The sequence below is a fragment of the Oncorhynchus clarkii genome, chromosome 19 (genome assembly GCF_045791955.1).
Source record: "Oncorhynchus clarkii lewisi isolate Uvic-CL-2024 chromosome 19, UVic_Ocla_1.0, whole genome shotgun sequence".
Classification (NCBI taxonomy): domain Eukaryota; kingdom Metazoa; phylum Chordata; class Actinopteri; order Salmoniformes; family Salmonidae; genus Oncorhynchus; species Oncorhynchus clarkii.
The window spans coordinates 15,093,884-15,113,739 of record NC_092165.1 but is presented as its reverse complement, the minus strand read 5'-3'; the positions used below and the strand labels follow the sequence as shown (position 1 = coordinate 15,113,739).

General features: G+C 43.4%; 3 protein-coding genes across 3 annotated transcripts; all 3 read right to left on the bottom strand.

Annotated features, from left to right (window-relative positions):
* Positions 1-1,093: 1,093 nt before the first annotated feature.
* LOC139374815 (uncharacterized) lies at positions 1,094-13,196 on the bottom strand. The gene is made up of 6 exons (XM_071115961.1): positions 12,724-13,196; positions 12,103-12,233; positions 11,766-11,927; positions 7,602-7,754; positions 4,331-4,452; positions 1,094-2,763 (listed from the first exon to the last, which is right to left on the bottom strand). The coding sequence occupies exons 1-5, from the start codon at positions 12,980-12,982 to the stop codon at positions 4,336-4,338; spliced, it is 822 nt and encodes a 273-aa protein (XP_070972062.1). The 5' UTR covers positions 12,983-13,196; the 3' UTR covers positions 1,094-2,763; positions 4,331-4,335.
* Positions 3,405-4,330, bottom strand: LOC139374816 (zinc finger and SCAN domain-containing protein 5B-like). The gene has a single exon (XM_071115962.1). The coding sequence runs from the start codon at positions 4,205-4,207 to the stop codon at positions 3,506-3,508; it is 702 nt and encodes a 233-aa protein (XP_070972063.1). The 5' UTR covers positions 4,208-4,330; the 3' UTR covers positions 3,405-3,505.
* On the bottom strand, positions 10,794-11,249 carry LOC139374818 (gastrula zinc finger protein XlCGF49.1-like). Its single transcript, XM_071115964.1, has one exon. The coding sequence runs from the start codon at positions 11,247-11,249 to the stop codon at positions 10,794-10,796; it is 456 nt and encodes a 151-aa protein (XP_070972065.1).
* Positions 13,197-19,856: the final 6,660 nt, after the last annotated feature.

Here is a 19,856-nt window from a genome sequence, read left to right as displayed (position 1 = left end):
CGGTTTGCAACTGCACATGGGGACAAAGATCATGTTGTGGGGGTGCTTTGCTACAGGAGGGACTGGTGCACTTCACAAAATAAATGGCATCATGAGAAAGGAAAATTATATGGATATATTGAAGCAACATCTCAAGACATCAGTCAGGAAGTTAAAGCTTGGTCGCAAATGGGTCTTCCAAATGGACAATGACCCCAAGCACACATCCAAAGTTGTGGCAAAATGTCTTAAGGACAACAGGGTCAAGCTATTGGAATGGCCATCACAAAGCCCTGACCTCAATCCTATGGAAAATTTGTGGGCTGAACTGAAAAAGGGTGGCCAATAAACCTGACTCAGTTACACCAGCTCTGTCAGGAAGAATGAGCCAAAATTCACCCAACTTATTTTAGGAAGCTTGTGGAAGGCTACCTGTAACGTTTGACCCAAGTTAAACAATTTAATGGCAACGCTACCAAATACTAAATTGAGTGTATGTAAACTTCTGACCCATTGGGCATGTGATGAAAGAAATAAAAGCTGAAATAAACAATTCTCTCTACTGTTATTCTGACATTTCACATTCTTAAAATAAAGTGGTGATCCTAACTGACTTAAGACAGGGAATTTTTACTAGGATTAAATGTCAGGAATTGTGAAAAACTGAGTTCAAATGTGTTTGGCTAAGGTGTATGTAAACTTCAAAGTTCAACTGTAAGTAAGTGAAACGGAAAGAAATGACTCTTCCTTCTCCATTTTTGAAAAAACAAATTTGTTCAAAACTGTTAAACTATTGTCTTTCTCGCTCTTTGAGTGAACTACTCACCACATTTTATGCACTGCCGTGCTAGCTAGCTGTACCTTATGCTTTCAGTACTAGATTCATTCTCTGATCCTTTGATTGGGTGGAAACATGTCAGTTCATGCTGCAAGAGCTCTGATAGGTTGGAGGACGTCATCCGTAAGTTGTCATAATTACTATGTAAGTCTATGGAAGGAGGTGAGAACCACGAGCCTCCTAGGTTTTGCATTGAAGTCAAGTACCCAGAGGAGGGCGGAAACTAGCTCTAGCTCCTCTCTATCACAGTGCAGGTGCATTTATACGCAGACTTGATTACACACAGGTGGATTGTATTTATCATCATTAGTCATTTAGGTCAACATTGGATCATTCAGAGATCCTCACTGAACTTCTGGAGAGAGTTTGCTGCACTGAAAGTAAAGGGGCTGAATAATTTTGCACGCCCAATTTTTCAGTTTTTGATTTGTTAAAAAAGTTTGAAATATCCGATAAATGTCGTTCCACTTCATGATTGTGTCCCACTTGTTGTTGATTCTTCACAAAAAAATACAGTTTTATATCTTTATGTTTGAAGCCTGAAATGTGGCAAAAGGTCGCAAAGTTCAAGGGGGCCGAATACTTTCGCAAGGCACTGTACACAGTGCAAACACAATATGAACAGACATTTTAGGCTTATATATCACAATGTCTGGATACAATATTTGCACCAGGAATATTCAACATGGTTACTCTCGTTATTCCAAATGCATCTGCTGACAAAAATGACAATTCATGTTTGTCTTTAATGCAGGGTTTGAGTGGTATGGCTACTTTCTATGTTATAGAGTGGAATAGTTTTCTATTGGTGTATCCTGAGGTAGCTCCTTTCTGAGAACCTCTTCCTGCGTACAGGCGAAAGGCCTCTCTCCCGTGTGGACCGTCAGGTGCATCTTCAGCTGTTGCTGGCTGGAGAATCTCTTCTCACAATGGGGTCAGCTGGAGGATTTCTCCCCTGTGTGGACCCTCTGGTGCCTCTTCAGGTTGCCAGCATGGGCGAAGTGCATGTGACACTGGGTACAGCTGAAGGGTTCCTCCCCATTGTGGACACCCCTATGCCTGATAAGGTTACTCAGGAAGGAGAAGCTCTTGTAACACAGCTTACACTTGAAGGGCCTCTCCTTGGTGTGAACAGTCTGGTGTTGCTTCACATAGTTCGCCTCAGAGAAGCGCTTCCCACACGTGGGGCAGGCATATGGCTTGTCGGCATCTGTCCTAATGCATCGCTTCCCACGTTGTGACCCCGAGGACGTAGAAGCAGGAGCCACCACACTCAGGTCGTTAGTCGTTGAGCTCCCTCCTTGACCTCTAGCCATTGTTTGGGTGTTGTTAGGATTGTGTGCTGTGTTACAGGCTAGGTACCTCTTGTGGTGAACGCCCATCCTGACCCTGTCTGTATTTGTGTGGTAAATCTGAGGTAACTGAGGAAGGGTAGACCCAGACGTCCTATGAACCCAGTCACCAGGCATTAGACGAGACTCTGAAGGAGAAGACAGACTTGCTGATAGACTACCACCAGGGGGGTCTCCCACTACACTCTGTGAAGGTTGAAGCCCAGGGTGACCTGCTCTGTTCATCATGGATACTGTGGTGTTTGTATCATAGGAACAGGAGGGTCTATCTCTATCAGCCCCAGGCCCTGCTTCATCCCTGCACTGAGACTGTGAAGAGAAGGGTCTGGGCTGCAGACTGGATCCCTGACTGGAGCCTCGATCTCTCTGATGACCACCAGGACTGAGGTTGTTCAGTCCACCTGTCCACTGGTTGTGTTCTGTGTGGTGGTGGAGTCTCTGTCCCTCACGGTTCGGTCCTGGTTCCGACTCTGGAAGGAAGAGTGATGGCTCCTGATCCAGGGTCCGGGGCCAGGGTTTGTGACCAGCCACTTCAGAGGTCCAGTCTCTCCCGCCAGCAACACCTGAAATCAGCAGGTCGTCATGGACTGCAGACTGTGAACACAAATTGTACAGAAGAGCATATAAAAGTTTATATAAGAAACTCTGCTGTACACAGAAACATGACATTTTAAAATGTTAACCAGAGTCAAGCCCATCTCTAACACTGTGATTGAAGTACCTAACAATATGGAGCCATTGGAGTTTATTATAAAACGATTACATATGTGTTGATTCAAGAATTAAGTATAATGTTTTGGTTCGACTGAAATAAGGGAAACGCAGTCCCTGCAATGATACAAAATTAACCAAGTCAGTCAGCACAGTGTCAACTTTGGATTTCATTTCACAAAATGGTCATACACTCACATAACATGAAGTACAGTACTTTTATTGCACAAAACGATATGTGACAAATATAATAACTTTTCTCACTATGGTAACACTTTTCTGTAAATCTGGTACCCTTGCTTTAAAAATATATATTTTTGAATACATTGGAAAAGGTTCAACATTACATAAGACACAGCTTCCCTACTTCATGTGACGTAAACATGAATTAAGGCACCATCATGATCTCACTATAAAACACCAGTATAACCTAAAGGGAGAAAATGTGTCAATCTTCATCAGTGAAGCATTTTTACAAACACCAACCATCACCATACAATCTACTCTGCCTCATCATACTCATTCTTTCTTCAGTTAACCTCATCCGGTTCCCTACTTCATTGAAAACCAACAGAATTAACTACAAACAAACTAGCTAGTACTACATGACATGTCACTCTATACTCTATACATGGGCCGTGTGCATTTTCTGCTGGTGTATCCTGAGGTAGCTCCTCTCTGAGAAACTCTTCCCGCAATGCATACAGGCGAACGGCCTTTCTCCCGTGTGGACCTTCAGGTGCATCTTCAGCTGGTGCTGGTGGGAGAACCTCTTCTCACACTGGGGGCAGCTGAAAGGTTTCTCCCCTGTGTGGACCCTCTGGTGCCTCTTCAGGTGGTGCTGATGGGAGAACCTCTTCTCACACAGTTGGCAGCTGAATGGTTTCTCCCCCGTGTGCATCCTCTGGTGGATTTCCACTTGTTTGGGGAAACTGAAGGCTTTCCCACAGAATGAACAGGGGAAGCGCTTCTCTTTGCCACCGGATCTACTGATAGCGTCATTTGTCAATGGACTTGTGCAGCCATTTAGTGTTGAGGCACTGGCATTGTCTAAGGTCTGGTTTAACATAAGCAGGGTGTGATGTGGACGAAGGCCAGGGAGTGTCTGTGTTGTCGCAGGGTCCATGTTCCAGTTCATAGATCCTATAGAAGGCAGGCTGAAGGCAGCATCTGTTAGGGGGTTAACCTGAGGCGCCATCAGTCTCTCTGAATCACAACTATAGGAGCAGGACGGAGCATCGCTAGCCGAGTCTGTATCTGTTCTCTCCCGCCGTATACAGACACCTCCCTGTCCCTGCAGACCAAATCTATGCCTCGTCCTGGTCATAGCCAGTCTGTTGTCATGGAGTCTAAGATCGGTTGTTGTTTTGTGTTCCACTGTCTGTTTCTGGTTGTGGTTAACAGTGTTGTTCCCCAGCCCAGAGTTGAAGACACTGTCCCATCCACTGACCTCCACTATGTTGCCTCTGGTCCTGGCCTGCTTAGTGATATTGTCCCCTGGGCGCTTGACTGCACCGGTCTGGGAATCCAAGATGGCCTCCCAGTCTCCTCTGTTAGCCTCCAGCCAACCACCTGCAGGAAGAGGTTACAAAATAGACTTTACAAACACGGCAGAGTACTCCACGTATGTCGATTTTTTTACCTGGTCAAGTTCATTCATTATAACGTGTGGTTTTGTATGTAAACATAAATTGCAGTTATGAATGAAGAAAAAAAAAATAGACAGGTGCATCACTATTCCGATTGAATATCTATTACTGTATGTACTTCTCCCTTTCCTTGCTCCCCCATCTTTAGTCCACTCAGCAGGTCAATGCTCTCTGGTTCGTCTTCTATTGTCTCCTCTTTGACTAGCAGCAGATCAGGCTTCCCATCCTTCATGTCTACTGACTGTAAGAGGTACAGAGTGAGAGGATGTTGGATCAAGAAATCTGATGAGCACCCCGCTATGGAGCATCTTATGATTGGGCAATGAGGGATTGCGATGAGTACTATGCAAACATGTTAGTTGATTTGATTACTTGACACTTATGATGACAAATTGTATATTTGTGCTTTAATCAATTTCTGTGTTCATGCAAGTGACTGATTGAACCAATCCTCACTATCAGTATCTGCAATTTGGCAGTATGCCCAGAACTTTGTTCTGAGAAAGAAAGGGCAAGGTGACCGGAAACATGACCGAATACAAACAGTGTAGCTATTCCCTCCACAAGGCAATCAAACAAGCTAAGTGTCAGTATAGAGACAAAGTAGAGTTGCAATTCAACGACTCAGACACGAAAGGTATGTGGCAGGGTCTACAGTCAATCACAGACTACAAAAGGAAAACCAGCCCCGTCGCAGACCACGATGTCTTGCTCCCAGACAAACTAAACAACTTATTTGATCGCTTTCAGGACAATACAGTGCCACTGACACGGCCCGCTACCAAAACCTGCGGGCTCTCCTTCACTGCATCCAACGTGAGTAAAACATTTAAACGTGTTAACTCTCGCAAGACTGCCGGCCCAGACGGCATCCCCAGTCGTGTCCTCAGAGCATGCACAGACCAGCTGGCTGGTGTGTTTACGGACATATTCAATTAATCCTTATCCCAGTCTGCTGTTCCCACGTGCTTCAAGAGGGCCACCATTGTTCCTGTTCCCAAGAAAGCTAAGGTAACTGAGCTAAATGACTCACTTCCGTCATCATGAAGTGCTTTGAGAGACTAGTCAAGGACCATATCACCACCCTACCTGACACCCTAGACTCACTCCAATTTGCTTACCGCCCCAATAGGTCCACAGACGACGCAATCACACTGCACACTTCCCTAACCCATCTGGACAAGAGGAATACCTATGTAAGAATGTAGTTAATCGACTACAGCTCAGCATTTAACACCATACTACCCTCCATACTTGTCATTAAGCTCGAGACCCTGGGTCTCGATCCCGCACTGTGCAACTGGGTCCTGAACTTCCTGACGGGCCGCCCCCAGGTGGTGAGGGTAGGTAACAACATCGCCACCCCGCTGATCCTCAACACTGGGGCCCCACAAGGGTGCGTTTTCAGCCCTCTCCTGTACTCCCTGTTCACCATTGACTGCGTGGCCATGCACGCCTCCAACTCAATCATCAAGTTTGCAGACGACACTACAGTGGTAGGCTTGATTACCAACAACGACGAGACGGCCTACAGGGAGGAGGTGAGGGCCCTCGGAGTGTGGTGTCAGGAAAATAACCTCACACTCAATGTCAACAAAACAAGGAGATGATCGTGGACTTCAGGAAACAGCAGAGGGAGCAGCCCCCTATCCACATCGACGGGACAGTAGTGGAGAAGGTGGAAAGTTTTAAGTTCCTCGTCGTACACATCACGGACAAACTGAAATGGTCCCCCCACACAGACAGACAGCGTGGTGAAGAAGGCGCAGCAGCGCCTCTTTAACCTCAGGAGGCTGAAGAAATTTGGCTCGTCACCAAAAACACTCAAACTTCTACAGGTGCACAATCGAGAGCATCCTGTCGGGCTGTGTCACCGCCTGGTACGGCAACTGCTCCGCCCACAACCGTAAGGCTCTGCAGAGGGTAGTGAGGTCTGCACAACGCATCACCGGGGGCAAACTACCTGCCTACACCACCCAATGTCACAGGAAGGCCAAAAAAATCATCAAAGACAACAACCACCAGAGCCACTGCCTGTTCATCCTGAAGGCGAGGTCAGTACAGGTGCGTCAAAGCGGGGACCGAGAGACTGAAAAACAGCTTCTATCCATCAGACTGTTAAACAGCCATCACTAACATTGAGTGGCTGCTGCCAACATACTGACTCATCTGTAACCACTTTAATAATGAAACATTTATGTAATAAATATATCACTAGCCACTTTAAACAATGCCACTTTATATAATGTTTACATACCCTACATTACTTATCTCATATGTATATACTGTACTCTATACCATTTACTGCATCTTGCCTATGCCGTTCGGCCATCGCTCATCCATATATATACTGGTACATATTCTTATTCATTCCTTTACACTTGTGTGTATAAGGTAGTTGTTGTGAAATTGTTAGGTTAGATTACTTGTTAGATATTACTGCATGGTCGGAACTAGAAGCACAAGCATTTCGCTACACTCGCATTAACATCTGCTAACCATGTGTATGTGACCAATAAAATTTGATTTGATTTGAAAGGCTCTCTCAGTTTCAATGTCTCAGCTTGTAGAGAAGATGCCTCGTGAGGTATTGGTCTGTCACAAGCATGAACCAAACATTAATGATTAATTAATTATGAATGATGAATGAGCTAAATCATCAAATATAACTTGCCTGTGTAAATATATAAGAGAGCTTACGGGACTGCCCCGGTAGGGCTCACTTCAGACTGATACCTTATGCATCTAAGTTTAACTGTGACCTCTTCAGCATGCTGGTAATAAACAATGATTAATTTAAGATTTCCTTTGAGTATCCTATGTGTAGAATTCCCACCACAAACTGTTTAATAGTTTGACAGTTCAAAGGCATGGTCCCACACTTAAGACAAAATTATTAAAACCTGGGCCCGTATCCACAAAGAGTTTCAGAGTAGGATTGCTGATCCAGGATCCTTCTATATAAATCTTATTCATTATGCTCTAAAAGGCTAAACTGATCCTAGATCAGCACTCTGAGTGGCTTTGTGGATACACGCCACTGACTTAACACCATACAGACAGTGGGGTCACCTCAGTGAGACTGTGTGTGGTTCTGTGCTGCTCAGCTGGTTCCTCTGCGGGTTCAGGAGGAGGTGTAGTCTGGTTGTCCTCCATGACCATGGTCCCCTCAGGGTTCCCCAGACCCTCCTCCTTCACCAGCAGCACCTCTGGACCCTCCTCCTCCTGGAAGAGACAGGTGATAAAGATTACACAGACATACACTCCCTCAGGTATATACACACAGATAATAAACACACTTTCAACATGGAGTGTTTATCAATCCCCACTCCATTTGAGTCCCATACTGTAGTTAGAGAATGACTTCATTGATGTTAAACCCATCATGGTGGACATAAATATGACGTTGTGGGTTAAAACAAGTCAGCTATGATAAGTCAAAAGTCATCAGCCAAACCTGACAAAACTATTCTGATGTGTAGAGGAGGTGTTTGTTAGCGTGTGGGAATCACAGGAGGTTGGTAGCACCTTAATTAGGGAGGACGGGCTTGTGTTAATGACTGGAGCGGAATAGGTGGAATGGTATCAAACACATGGTTTCCAGGTGTTTGACGTCATTCCATTTGCCATGCTCCTCTCAGCAGCCTCCTGTGGTGGGTATGTGTAGGTATATTTAGTAAGTGTAAAGAGTATATTGGTTATAACGTCGTGTTTATGCAGAACAGGGTGAGATCAGATGGGATGTATACTAAAGAGTCTCAATGAAAATCTTAGAATGAAATGTCCCATTTTGTGTTTATTAAATAAAAAAACCTTTAAATAGGCCATATGAAAACCACACATACACGTCTCAGATACACATCTGTATTTACTGGATAAACTGCATTTCTTTTTTCATTAAAAGTGTCTTGGGGAATTTTTGTTGGTAGTTGAATGGAAGTAATGCATTTTTAACATCAAATGTACAGTACAAACAATCTGAAACAGACTCGTTAGGCTTATATATGCCTTATATATCACACAATGTCTGGATGCAATATTCTACCCAGGAATATTCAACACTGAAATCTGTTACTCACACTGTTCCTTGTTTAGCCTCGTGCTTCAACACTCTTCGTTGTTGCGGAAATTGACCCACTACTGCTGTTCACTTTGTGCATCTAAGTCAGGGATCATCAACTAGATTCAGCCACGGGCCAATTTATTTTTTGCAGATGGTCAAGGAGCCGGAACATAATTATAATTTGTAGACTGCAAATTGACCGCAAGAAGCTCAAACAGATATAATATTTGACGAAGATATACAGTGGGGCAAAAAAGTATTTAGTCAGCCACCAATTGTGCAAGTTCTCCCACTTAAAAAGATGAGGCCTGTAATTTTCATCATAGGTACACTTCAACTATGACAGACAAAATGAGGAAAAAAAATCCAGAAAATCACATTGTAGGATTTTTTTATGAATTTATTTGCAAATTATGGTGGAAAATAAGTATTTGGTCACCTACAAACAAGCAAGATTTCTGGCTCTCACAGACCTGTAACTTCTTCTTTAAGAGGCTCCTCTGTCCTCCACTCGTTACCTGTATTAATGGCACCTGTTTGAACTTGTTATCAGTATAAAAGACACCTGTCCACAACCTCAAACAGTCACACTCCAAACTCCACTATGGCCAAGACCAAAGAGCTGTCAAAGGATACCAGAAACAAAATTGTAGACCTGCACCAGGCTGGGAAGACTGAATCTGCAATAGGTAAGCAGCTTGGTTTGAAGAAATCAACTATGGGAGCAATTATTAGGAAATGGAAGACATACAAGACCACTGATAATCTCCCTCGATCTGGGGCTCCATGCAAGATTGACCATTCAAAATGATCACAAGAACGGTGAGCAAAAATCCCAGAAACACACGGGGGGACCTAGTGAATGACCTGCAGAGATCTGGGACCAAAGTAACAAAGCCTACCATCAGTAACACACTACGCCGCCAGGGACTCAAATCCTGCAGTGCCAGACGTGTCCCCCTGCTTAAGCCAGTACATGTCTAGGCCCGTCTGAAGTTTGTTAGAGAGCATTTGGATGATCCAGAAGAAGATTGGGAGAATGTCATATGGTCAGATGAAACCAAAATAGAACTTTTTGGTAAAAACTCAACTCGTCGTGTTTGGAGGACAAAGAATGCTGAGTTGCATCCAAAGAACACCATACCTACTGTGAAGCATGGGGTGGAAACATCATGCTTTGGGGCTGTTTTTCTGCAAAGGGACCAGGACGACTGATCCGTGTAAAGGAAAGAATGAATGGGGCCATGTATTGTGAGATTTTGAGTGAAAACCTCCTTCCACCAACACAATGCAAGGGCATTGAAGATGAAACGTGGCTGGGTCTTTCAGCATAACAATGATCCCAAACACACCGCCCGGGCAACGAAGGAGTGGCTTCGTAAGAAGCATTTCAAGGTCCTGGAGTAGCCTAGCCAGTCTCCAGATCTCAACCCCATAGAAAATCTTTGGAGGGAGTTGAAAGTCCGTGTTGCCCAGCAACAGCCCCAAAACATCACTGCTCTAGAGGAGATCTGCATGGAGGAATGGGCCAAAATACCAGCAACAGTGTGTGAAAACCTTGTGAAGACTTACAGAAAACGTTTGACCTCTGTCATTGCCAACAAAGGGTATATAACAAAGTATTGAGATAAACTTTTGTTATTGACCAAATACTTATTTTCCACCATATTTTGCAAATAAATTGATTAAAAATCCTACAATGGGATTTTCTGGATTTTTTTTCTTCTCATTTTGTCTGTCATAGTTGAAGTGTACCTATGATGAAAATTACAGGCCTCTCATCTTTTTAAGTGGGAGAACTTGCACAATTGGTGGCTCACTAAATACTTTTTTGCCCCACTGTAAGAATTTCAAATCTTGCTTAAATTTGTATATGATCACATATATATTTCCATTAGGCGTGGGAATACTTTGGAAGAGATTTCCAAAATTAAAATCAATTGGACTTAATTTGCTGGTGTTTTATGTCCAACAATAAAAAACATATACGAATGTATTAGTTTTAATTGCTCAGAAAACTGACCCGCCAGTTGGGGAACCCGGATCTACATAACCTCGCTTAATCTACCTTTACGTAGTGTTGAATATTCAACACTGAAATCTGTTACTCTTGTTATTCCAAATGCATCTGTGGATCTTTTCTCTTGACAACAATGGCAATCAATGTTTGTTTTTAATGCAGGTGATCAACAAGTCAGAAGCTATAGAGTGGAATGGTTTTTCTTCTGGTGTATCTTGAGGTAGCTCTTCTCTGAAAACCTCTTCCCACAGTGTGTACAGACGAACGGCCTCTCTCCTGTGTGGACTTTCAGATGCGTCTTCAGCAGGTGCTGGCGGGAGAACCTCTTATCACACTGGGGGCAGCTGAAGGGTTTCTCCCCTGTGTGGACCTTCTGGTGCCTCTTCAGGCTGCCAGATTGGGCGAAGCGCATGTGACACTGGGGGCAGCTGTATGGTTTCTCTCCTGTGTGGACCCTCTGGTGGATCTCCACCTTCTGGGCGCAGCTGAAGCCTTTGTTGCAGAACATGCAGAGGAACCGTTTCTCTTTAACATTGCCTGATGTTGCTCCCCCTCCCCGAGCCTGGGCTCTAGTCCTGTCATTTGAGTTCAATAACTGATCGAAAAGCATACACCTGTGTGAATTGGAAGGCCCCATCGACGTGGACACTAACCTTTCCCTGTAATCTAAGAAATCTATGCCCTGTGAGTGTCCGTCGCCTAGGTGACTATCTGCATTCCATGTGGGAGGAACGTCGCCCTCCACTTTCACAGTCACTTCATCTCCGACCAGACCCTCCCCTTTCTTATCAAGGCATCCTTCAGAGTACACACTACTACTGTACCGCTTCCAGTCCCCTCTAGACAGATCAGTCTGTCTCTCTAAACCCAAGGGCATGTTGCCAGGGTCCATCTCTATAGTGTAAGAACAACACGGATCATCGCCACCATTTAACACATCACCTGAATCGGGATTGGAATGAACCGTCCTCTGGCTCGGGTTACCATAAAGTAAATATTCTGAGCTTGGAGCAGGAGGACACCCCAGTCCCCCCAGCCCCAGTCGCTGCGGGTCTGACCTATGGTCAGATCCTGTGTGTAAAATCCTTTGTGTTACAGTTACAGTCTCTGTGTCGGTCTCTGACTTGAGGACGGTGTTCAGCGTTCCACTGACCTCCGTGATGCTGTGTCGGGTCCTGGGCTGCGCTGGGGTGGGGTCCTCCGTGGCTACAGGGGGCGCTCCAGCCCCTCCAGTCTGAATGTCTCTGCTGTGCCGTGGGTCTTCCTCTTCTTCAGACTTATCCAGCTTGACCCCAGGACCTGCAGCCTCTGCAGACTGACACAAGATGAGAGGAGGCTATTGGATAACAATGTCATAGAGAAGTCTCACAAACTCCTCTATGGCAGATAAATGAGGATGTACATAGCTGAGGGGACCCTTTCCGAAATAAAAGGGCCATATTTGATTTACAAAGTAACTAAAATGTTTAACGCAACACTATTACACTAACCTCTATCATGATAACATGCTGGGTTGAGGTTCCACTCCCCTCATCAACTGTGATTGGTTGGTCATCTCTCCATGTATTGTGTCCCGCTGGCTTCACAAAGCTCCTGTAGCCTCCAGTGAGATGTCCTTCACCTGAGAGAGTGATTTGGGGACAGGTGATTAGGTTACTTACTGTCAATGCTTACCACTATGTTGTACACTATTGACAGTTTTGATCTAGAATTGGCAAGAATGAAAGATAACAGTTCGCATAACTTCTGGGTATACTATTTATTGATCGATGTATTGTGTTCCATGCATCACATTGTTTTCATTGAGGAAATAATAGGAAATGCAGTAATCAATAATCTGGTTAGAATATGATATCTTGTCTTTGCAAGATAGTTAAGTAATCAGGGGAATTATTGCATACTATCCAAAAAGTGACCAAGACCAAATTCTGGGTAACACATCTGAACACGTGCAGAGGGAAACGGTGCTAATGTGCTAAGCTATATATGAACACCACGGGAGGTTGGAGGCTCCTTAATTGGGGAGGACGGGCTCATGGTAATGGCTGGAACATAATTAGTAGAATGATGTGAATCAATGTGTTTGATGTCAGCAGCCTCCACTGATGTACCTCTTGCGATTCCTCTGTATCGGTCGAGGATCTTGACACTACTGGGACGACTGACGAGGACGCGCTCTCGTGCCGTCTTCAGTTCCAGTAGCTGTAGTTTCCTCCGCAATGCCCTATTTTCTTTCTGGCTTTGAGTTATTTCCAAACGAAACACTGCATAGTCGTCATCTACGAGTTTACAGATATCGGCCACGGCTGCATTCGCTAGGACCTCCATGATGGAGGCTATTTGAGTGTGAAAAACCATACAGTTAGCCATTGTTAGCAGCTAGCTAACGTTACCTAGATAATGTATATCGAACAAGTCTTTTCTCCAACGCGAATTAAAGACTACATGTGTTGAATATGTAATGCTGGGAAGTTAAATTAGTCATATTTTGAATTCCATTGTGTTAATAAACATCAATAAAACGCTAACGTGGTCATTTTCCTGGTCACTGTTCACTTCCGTTTACACTGAAGAGAACGGATATTAATGCCGGCGTCATAGCGCAAAAGGTGTGGCTAAATATAGGGTATGCGCACTGTTTTCTGAAATACGGTACTGATTATTACGTTACAAGTCAAGTCTCCAATTCAAGTATCTTTCAAGCTCAGATCAGATTTGTTTATAAAGAACAGTGTGTTAGCAAGAACATAGTAGAATAGAATACAATATAATTATTTTATTCCATCTACATCACCTCATTAAGGTAAATATTCAATTGTCCTTTATTTTTTTTATTGAACCTTTATTGAACTAGGCATGTCAGTTAAGCACAAATTATTATTTGCAATAATGGCCTACCAAAAGACCTCCTGCTGGGATGGGGGCTGGGATTAGAAATAAAAATATAGGACAAAACACATCATGAGAAGCGACACCACAACACTACATAAAGAGAGACCTAAGACAACAGCATAGCATGGCAGCAACACATGACAACACAGCATGGTAGCAACACAACATGGCAGCAGCACAAAACATGGTACAAACATTATTGGGCACAACAGCACAAAGGGCAAGAAGTTAGAGACAACAATACATCACACAAAGCAGCCACAAGAAGCAGCCACAACTGTCAGTAAGAGTGTCCATGATTTAGTCATTGAATGAAGAGATGGAGATGAAACTGTCCAGTTTGAGTGTTTTTTTGCAGCTCATTCCAGTTGCTAGCTGCAGTGAACTGAAAAGACGAGCGACCCAGAGATGTGTGTGCTTTGGAGACCTTTAAGAGAATGTGACTGGAAGAACGTGCATTGTTTGTGGAGGATGAGGGCTGCAGTAGGTATCTCAGATAGGGAGAAGTGAGGCCTAAGATGGTTTTATAAATAAGCATCAACAAGTGGGTCTTGCGACGAGTATACAGAGATGGTCAGTTTACAGAGGAGTATAGAGTGCAGTGATGTGTCCTATACGGAACATTGGTGGCAAATCTGATGGTCGAATGGTAAAGAACATCTAGCCGCTCAAGAGCACCCTTACCTGCCAATCTATAAATTACGTCTCCGTAATCTAGCATAGGTATGATGGTCATCTGAATCAGGGTTAGTTTGGCACCTGGGGTGAAAGAGGAGCAATTACAATAGAGTAAACTAATTAGAGATGTAACCTTAGCCTGCAGCTTTGATATGTGCTGAGAGAAGGACAGTGTACCATCTAGCCATACTCCCAAGTACTTGTATGAGGTGACTACCTCATGCTCTAAACCCTGAGAGGTAGTAATCACACCAGTGGGGAGAGGGCATTCTTCTTACCAAACCACATTACCTTTGTTTTGGAGGTGTTCAGAACAAGGTTAAGGGCAGAGAAAGATTGTAGGACATTAAGAAATCTTTGTTGTAGAGTGTTTAACACAAAATCCAGAGAGGGGTCAGCTGAGTATAAGACTTAATCATCTGCATATAAATGAATGAGAGCTTCCTACTGCCTGAGCTACGTTGTTGATGTAAATTGGGAAGAGCGTGGGGCCTAGGATCAAGCCTTAGGGTACTCCCTTGGAGACAGGCAGTGGCTGAGTCAACAGATGTTCTGACTTTATAGACTGCACTCTTTGAGAGAGATAAGTTAGCAAACCAGGCCAAAGACCCCCTCAGAGACACCAATACTCGTTAGTCGGCCCACAAGAATGGAATAGTCTACCGTATCAAAAGCTTTGGCCAAGTCAATACAAATAGCAGCACAATATTGCTTAGAATCAAAGGCAATGGTGACATCCTTGTCACGTTGGTATGAAGAGATTTGGGAGACAGACGCATGAATGCGTAATAGCCGAGCCTTTCGCCAAATGGAATTCTTGAGGTAGAGTAACTCTGCCAGATCACTATCAAACCAGGGGCTGAACCTAGTTTTAATTCTAATTTTCTTTATGGGGGGCGTGTTTGTTCACAATACCACTGAAAATATCAAAACATAAGGTCCAAGTGTCTTCGACAGAGGGGATCAAGCTGATTCAAGGTCATGAAGGAAGGCTTGCTCATTAAAGTTTTTTAGCAAGTGTCTATGACAAATCAGGACAGGTTGTTTCATTGAGCAGCCATTACAAACACAGGTGCTGATGGTGAACGATAACACCCAGCGACAGTCAACAAAGAGCTATTTGAAAGTTTAATGCTTAAAACCAGCAAATCAAGTTGTTTGGGGACAGACTTGGTGGAGACAACCGAGCACTGAAGGTGTTCCTTGGTAAAGATTGCCACTCCACCACCTTTGGAAGAGCTGTCTTACCGAAAAAGGTTATAACCAGAAATGTTAACATTCATGTTCAAAACACTCTTTCTTAACCATGTCTCAGTAATGACCAACACATCTGGACTGGAGCTGTGAACCCACACTTTCAATTGATCAATTTTAGGTAATAAGCTTCTAGTGTTAACGTGCAGAAAACCCAGGCTTTTACAAGAGTAGAAATCAGTGAAGCAGATATCAGAGCATAAGTCAGAATTGGTGATAGCAACAGTAGATGGGCCAGGGTGTACATGCACATTTCCAAATATCACCAGTAGCAATACAATCAGGGCACAGCAGAGGACAGGGAGAGCTCTGCAGTGATGATTTTTTTAAATGACATTTGAATGTGCATCAGATGCACATTCTAGCCTAGGTTTATCTAGCCTAGGTATACTGTCTCTCTAAAACCAGGTATTTACAAGCCTGTTTCAAATTCAAGTTAACAAAGGGTTAATGAGGAGTATGTTAATATGTTTGTTTGGGTTGTAAATTGGATTCGTTCTGACATTTCTTGAATTATTGCTGTTCTTACAGTTCTAAAATGTTTATTACATTTACATTTCAATTTTTGTCATTTAGCAGACGCTCTTATCCCAAGCGATTTACAGGAACAGTTAGGGTTAAGTGCCTTACTCAAGGGCAGATTTTACACCTAGTCGTCACTGGGATTCAAACCAGTGGCCTTTCACCCTTAACCGCAGTTATTGATTGTTTGTGTACCTGTTTGACATTTTACCGCATTGTCAGGAGCTAATAATATAAGCATTTCGCTGCACCTGCTATAACATCTGCTAAACTGTGTACATGACCAATAAACTTTGATTTGTTGTTTACCACCCTCCTAAACAGAAGTAAACAGGTCACACACTCTGACCCAGTTTGTAAAGACCAGTCAGTCTGGAATATCAAGTACAGGTGGACTTTAGTTCATGTTTAATATTTCATCTCAATCATCACTAGACCTGAAGGTAGATTATAGGCCATTTACTGCAAACAGCTTGAGGCCAAGGACTGTAGACTAAACACAGTGACATGGTTATGTACACTGCCTTACTTATTTATTTGGACAGTGAAGCTTTAATTTGGCTCTATAGCCTATTCCAGCATTTTGGATTTGAGATCAAATGTTTCCTATGAAGCGATATAAACGAATGGCAAATAATGAATACTGTGTCATTTTGAAGTAACTTTTATTGTAATTAAGAATATAATATGTTTCTGAACACTGCTATATTAATATAAATGCTACCATGATTATGGATAATTATGAATATGAATTGTGAATAATGATGAGGGAGAAAGCTACAGAGGCACAAAGAGAAGTTGCTGTAGACCACCGAGTGCTAACAGTAAGTATCTAGATAATGTGTGAAATGCTCAATGGTGTATGTGATATTAAAAGAGAGGTATATTTTCTGAGTGACCTAAATATTGACTGGTTTTCATCAAGCTGTCCACTCAACAAAAATCTTCCAAATGTAACCCGTGCTTGCAATCTGGTTCAGGTAATCATTCAACCTACATACAAACAGCACAGGAAATAAATCATCCACATGTGTTGATCACATCTTTACTAATGCTGCAGAAATCTGCTCTAAAGAAGTATCCACACCCATCGGATAAAGTGATCAGAAACCAAAGTTCCAAAGGCTGGGCCTAAAATTGTGTATGAGAGATCATACATGAGGTTGTGTAGGAAGTCCGATTTTGAAGATGTAAATAATATTTGCTGATCTGTTGTGTGTAATGAGGAGAAACATTTATGAAATTGCTTTTTCCAGTTACTAATAAACATGCACCCATTAAGAAATGGACTGTAAAAATGTCTAATTCCCCATGGATTGATGAGGAATAAAACAATTGTATGGTTGAGAGGGACAAGGCAAAAAGAATGGCAAATAAGTCTGGCTGCACAGCCAATTGTCAAACGTACTGTAAATTGAGAAATCATGTATCTAAACTAAACAAAAATAAGAAACTGTACTATGAAACGAAGATAAATTATATAAAGGATGATAGTAAAAAGCTTTGGAGCACCTTAAATTAGATTTTGGGCAAAAAGGCGAACTCGGCTCCATCCTTCATTGAATCAGATGGCTCATTCATCACAAAACTCTCCGATGTTGCCAACTACTTTAATTACTTTTTCATTGGCAAGGTTGGCAAATTTAGGCATGACAACAACAAACTCTGAACATTCATACCCATGCATAACTGACCAAATAATGAAAGACAAGCATTGTAACTTTTAATTCCCTATTGTGAGTGTGGAAGTGGGGAAAAGGTAGTGTTATCTGTCTATAATGACAAACAACTTAGCACTGACAACTTGGATAGAAAATTATTTAGGATGGTAGCGGACTACATATACATGGCTATACATGGCTATACATATACATGGCTGCAAACTTTCTACTTTTAAACTCGGACAAAACAGAGATGCTTGTTCTAGGTCCCAAGAAACAAAGAGATCTTCTGTTGAATCTGACAATTAATCTTAATGGTTGTACAGTCGTCTCAAATAAAACTGTGAAGGACCTCGGCGTTACTCTGGACCCTGATCTCTCTTTTGAAGAACATATCAAGACCATTTCAAGGACAGCTTTTTTCCATCTACATAACATTGCAAAAATCAGAAACTTTCTGTCCAAAAATGATGCAGAAAAATTAATCCATGCTTTTGTCACTTCTAGGTTAGAATACTGCAATGCTCTACTTTCCGGCTACCCGGATAAAGCACTAAATAAACTTCAGTTAGTGCTAAATACGGCTGCTAGAATCCTGACTAGAACCAAAAAATGTGATCATATTACTCCAGTGCTAGCCTCCCTACACTGGCTTTCTGTCAAAGCAAGGGCTGATTTCAAGGTTTTACTGCTAACCTACAAAGCATTACATGGGCTTGCTCCTACCTATCTCTCTGATTTGGTCCTGCCGTACATACCTACACGTACGCTACGGTCACAAGACGCAGGCCTCCTAATTGTCCCTAGAATTTCTAAGCAAACAGCTGGAGGCAGGGCTTTCTCCTATAGAGCTCCATTTTTATGGAACGGTCTGCCTACCCATGTCAGAAACGCAAACTCGGTCTCAACCTTTAAGTCTTTACTGAAGACTCATCTCTTCAGTGGGTCATATGATTGAGTGTAGTCTGGCCCAGGAGTGGGAAGGTGAACGGAAAGGCTCTGGAGCAACGAACCGCCCTTGCTGTCTCTGCCTGGCCGGTTCCCCTCTTTCCACTGGGATTCTCTGCCTCTAACCCTATTACAGGGCTGAGTCACTGGCTTACTGGGGCTCTCTCATGCCGTCCCTGGAAGGGGTGCGTCACCTGAGTGGGTTGATTCACTGATGTGGTCATCCTGTCTGGGTTGGCGCCCCCCCTTGGGTTGTGCCACGGCGGAGATCTTTGTGGGCTATACTCAGCCTTGTCTCAGGATGGTAAGTTGGTGGTTGAAGATATCCCTCTAGCGGTGTGGGGGCTGTGCTTTGGCAAAGTGGGTGGGGTTATATCCTTCCTGTTTGGCCCTGTCCGGGGGTGTCCTCGGATGGGGCCACAGTGTCTCCTGACCCCTCCTGTCTCAGCCTGCAGTATTTATGCTGCAGTAGTGTCGGGGGGCTAGGGTCAGTTTGTTATATCTGGAGTACTTCTCCTGTCCTATTCGGTGTCCTGTGTGAATCTAAGTGTGCGTTCTCTAATTCTCTCCTTCTCTCTTTCTTTCTCTCTCTCGGAGGACCTGAGCCCTAGGACCATGCCCCAGGACTACCTGACATGATGACTCCTTGCTGTCCCCAGTCCACCTGGCCGTGCTGCTGCTCCAGTTTCAACTGTTCTGCCTTATTATTATTCGACCATGCTGGTCATTTATGAACATTTGAACATCTTGGCCATGTTCTGTTATAATCTCCACCCGGCACAGCCAGAAGAGGACTGGCCAGAAGAGAGCCTGGTTCCTCTCTAGGTTTCTTCCTAGGTTTTGGCCTTTCTAGGGAGTTTTTCCTAGTCACCGTGCTTCTACACCTGCATTGCTTGCTGTTTGGGGTTTTAGGCTGGGTTTCTGTACAGCACTTTGAGATATCAGCTGATGTACGAAGGGCTATATAAATACATTTGATTTGATATTGTATATACATATATTGCCACTCCTATTTTCCATGTCTTCAATCTAAGCCTACAAGAAAGTGTGTGCCCTCCCGCCTGGAGGGAAGCAAAAGTCATACCGTTACCCAAGAAGAGCAAAACACCCTTTACTGGTTCAAACAGCCGAACAATCAGCCTACTACCGACCTTTAGTGAACTTCTGGAAGAAATTGTGTTTCACCAGATACAATGCTATGTTACAGTAAACAAATTGACATCTGACTTTCAGCACGCTTATAGGGAAGGGCACGTAACATGTACGGCACTAACACAAATGACTGATGA

What these genes read in the sequence shown, in the direction of transcription:
- LOC139374816 (XM_071115962.1), bottom strand. Translation starts at nt 4,207, where the DNA reads ATGACCAGGACGAGGCATAGATTTGGTCTGCAGGGACAGGGAGGTGTC.
- LOC139374818 (XM_071115964.1), bottom strand. Translation starts at nt 11,249, where the DNA reads ATGGGGCCTTCCAATTCACACAGGTGTATGCTTTTCGATCAGTTATTG.
- LOC139374815 (XM_071115961.1), bottom strand. Translation starts at nt 12,982, where the DNA reads ATGGCTAACTGTATGGTTTTTCACACTCAAATAGCCTCCATCATGGAG. An exon ending in AGCATGTTATCATGATAGAG is followed by an intron (nt 11,928 to 12,102) that starts GTTAGTGTAATA and finishes ATCTTGTGTCAG; the next exon opens with TCTGCAGAGGCTGCAGGTCC. An exon ending in CCCGACACAGCATCACGGAG is followed by an intron (nt 7,755 to 11,765) that starts GTCAGTGGAACG and finishes TGTCTCTTCCAG; the next exon opens with GAGGAGGAGGGTCCAGAGGT.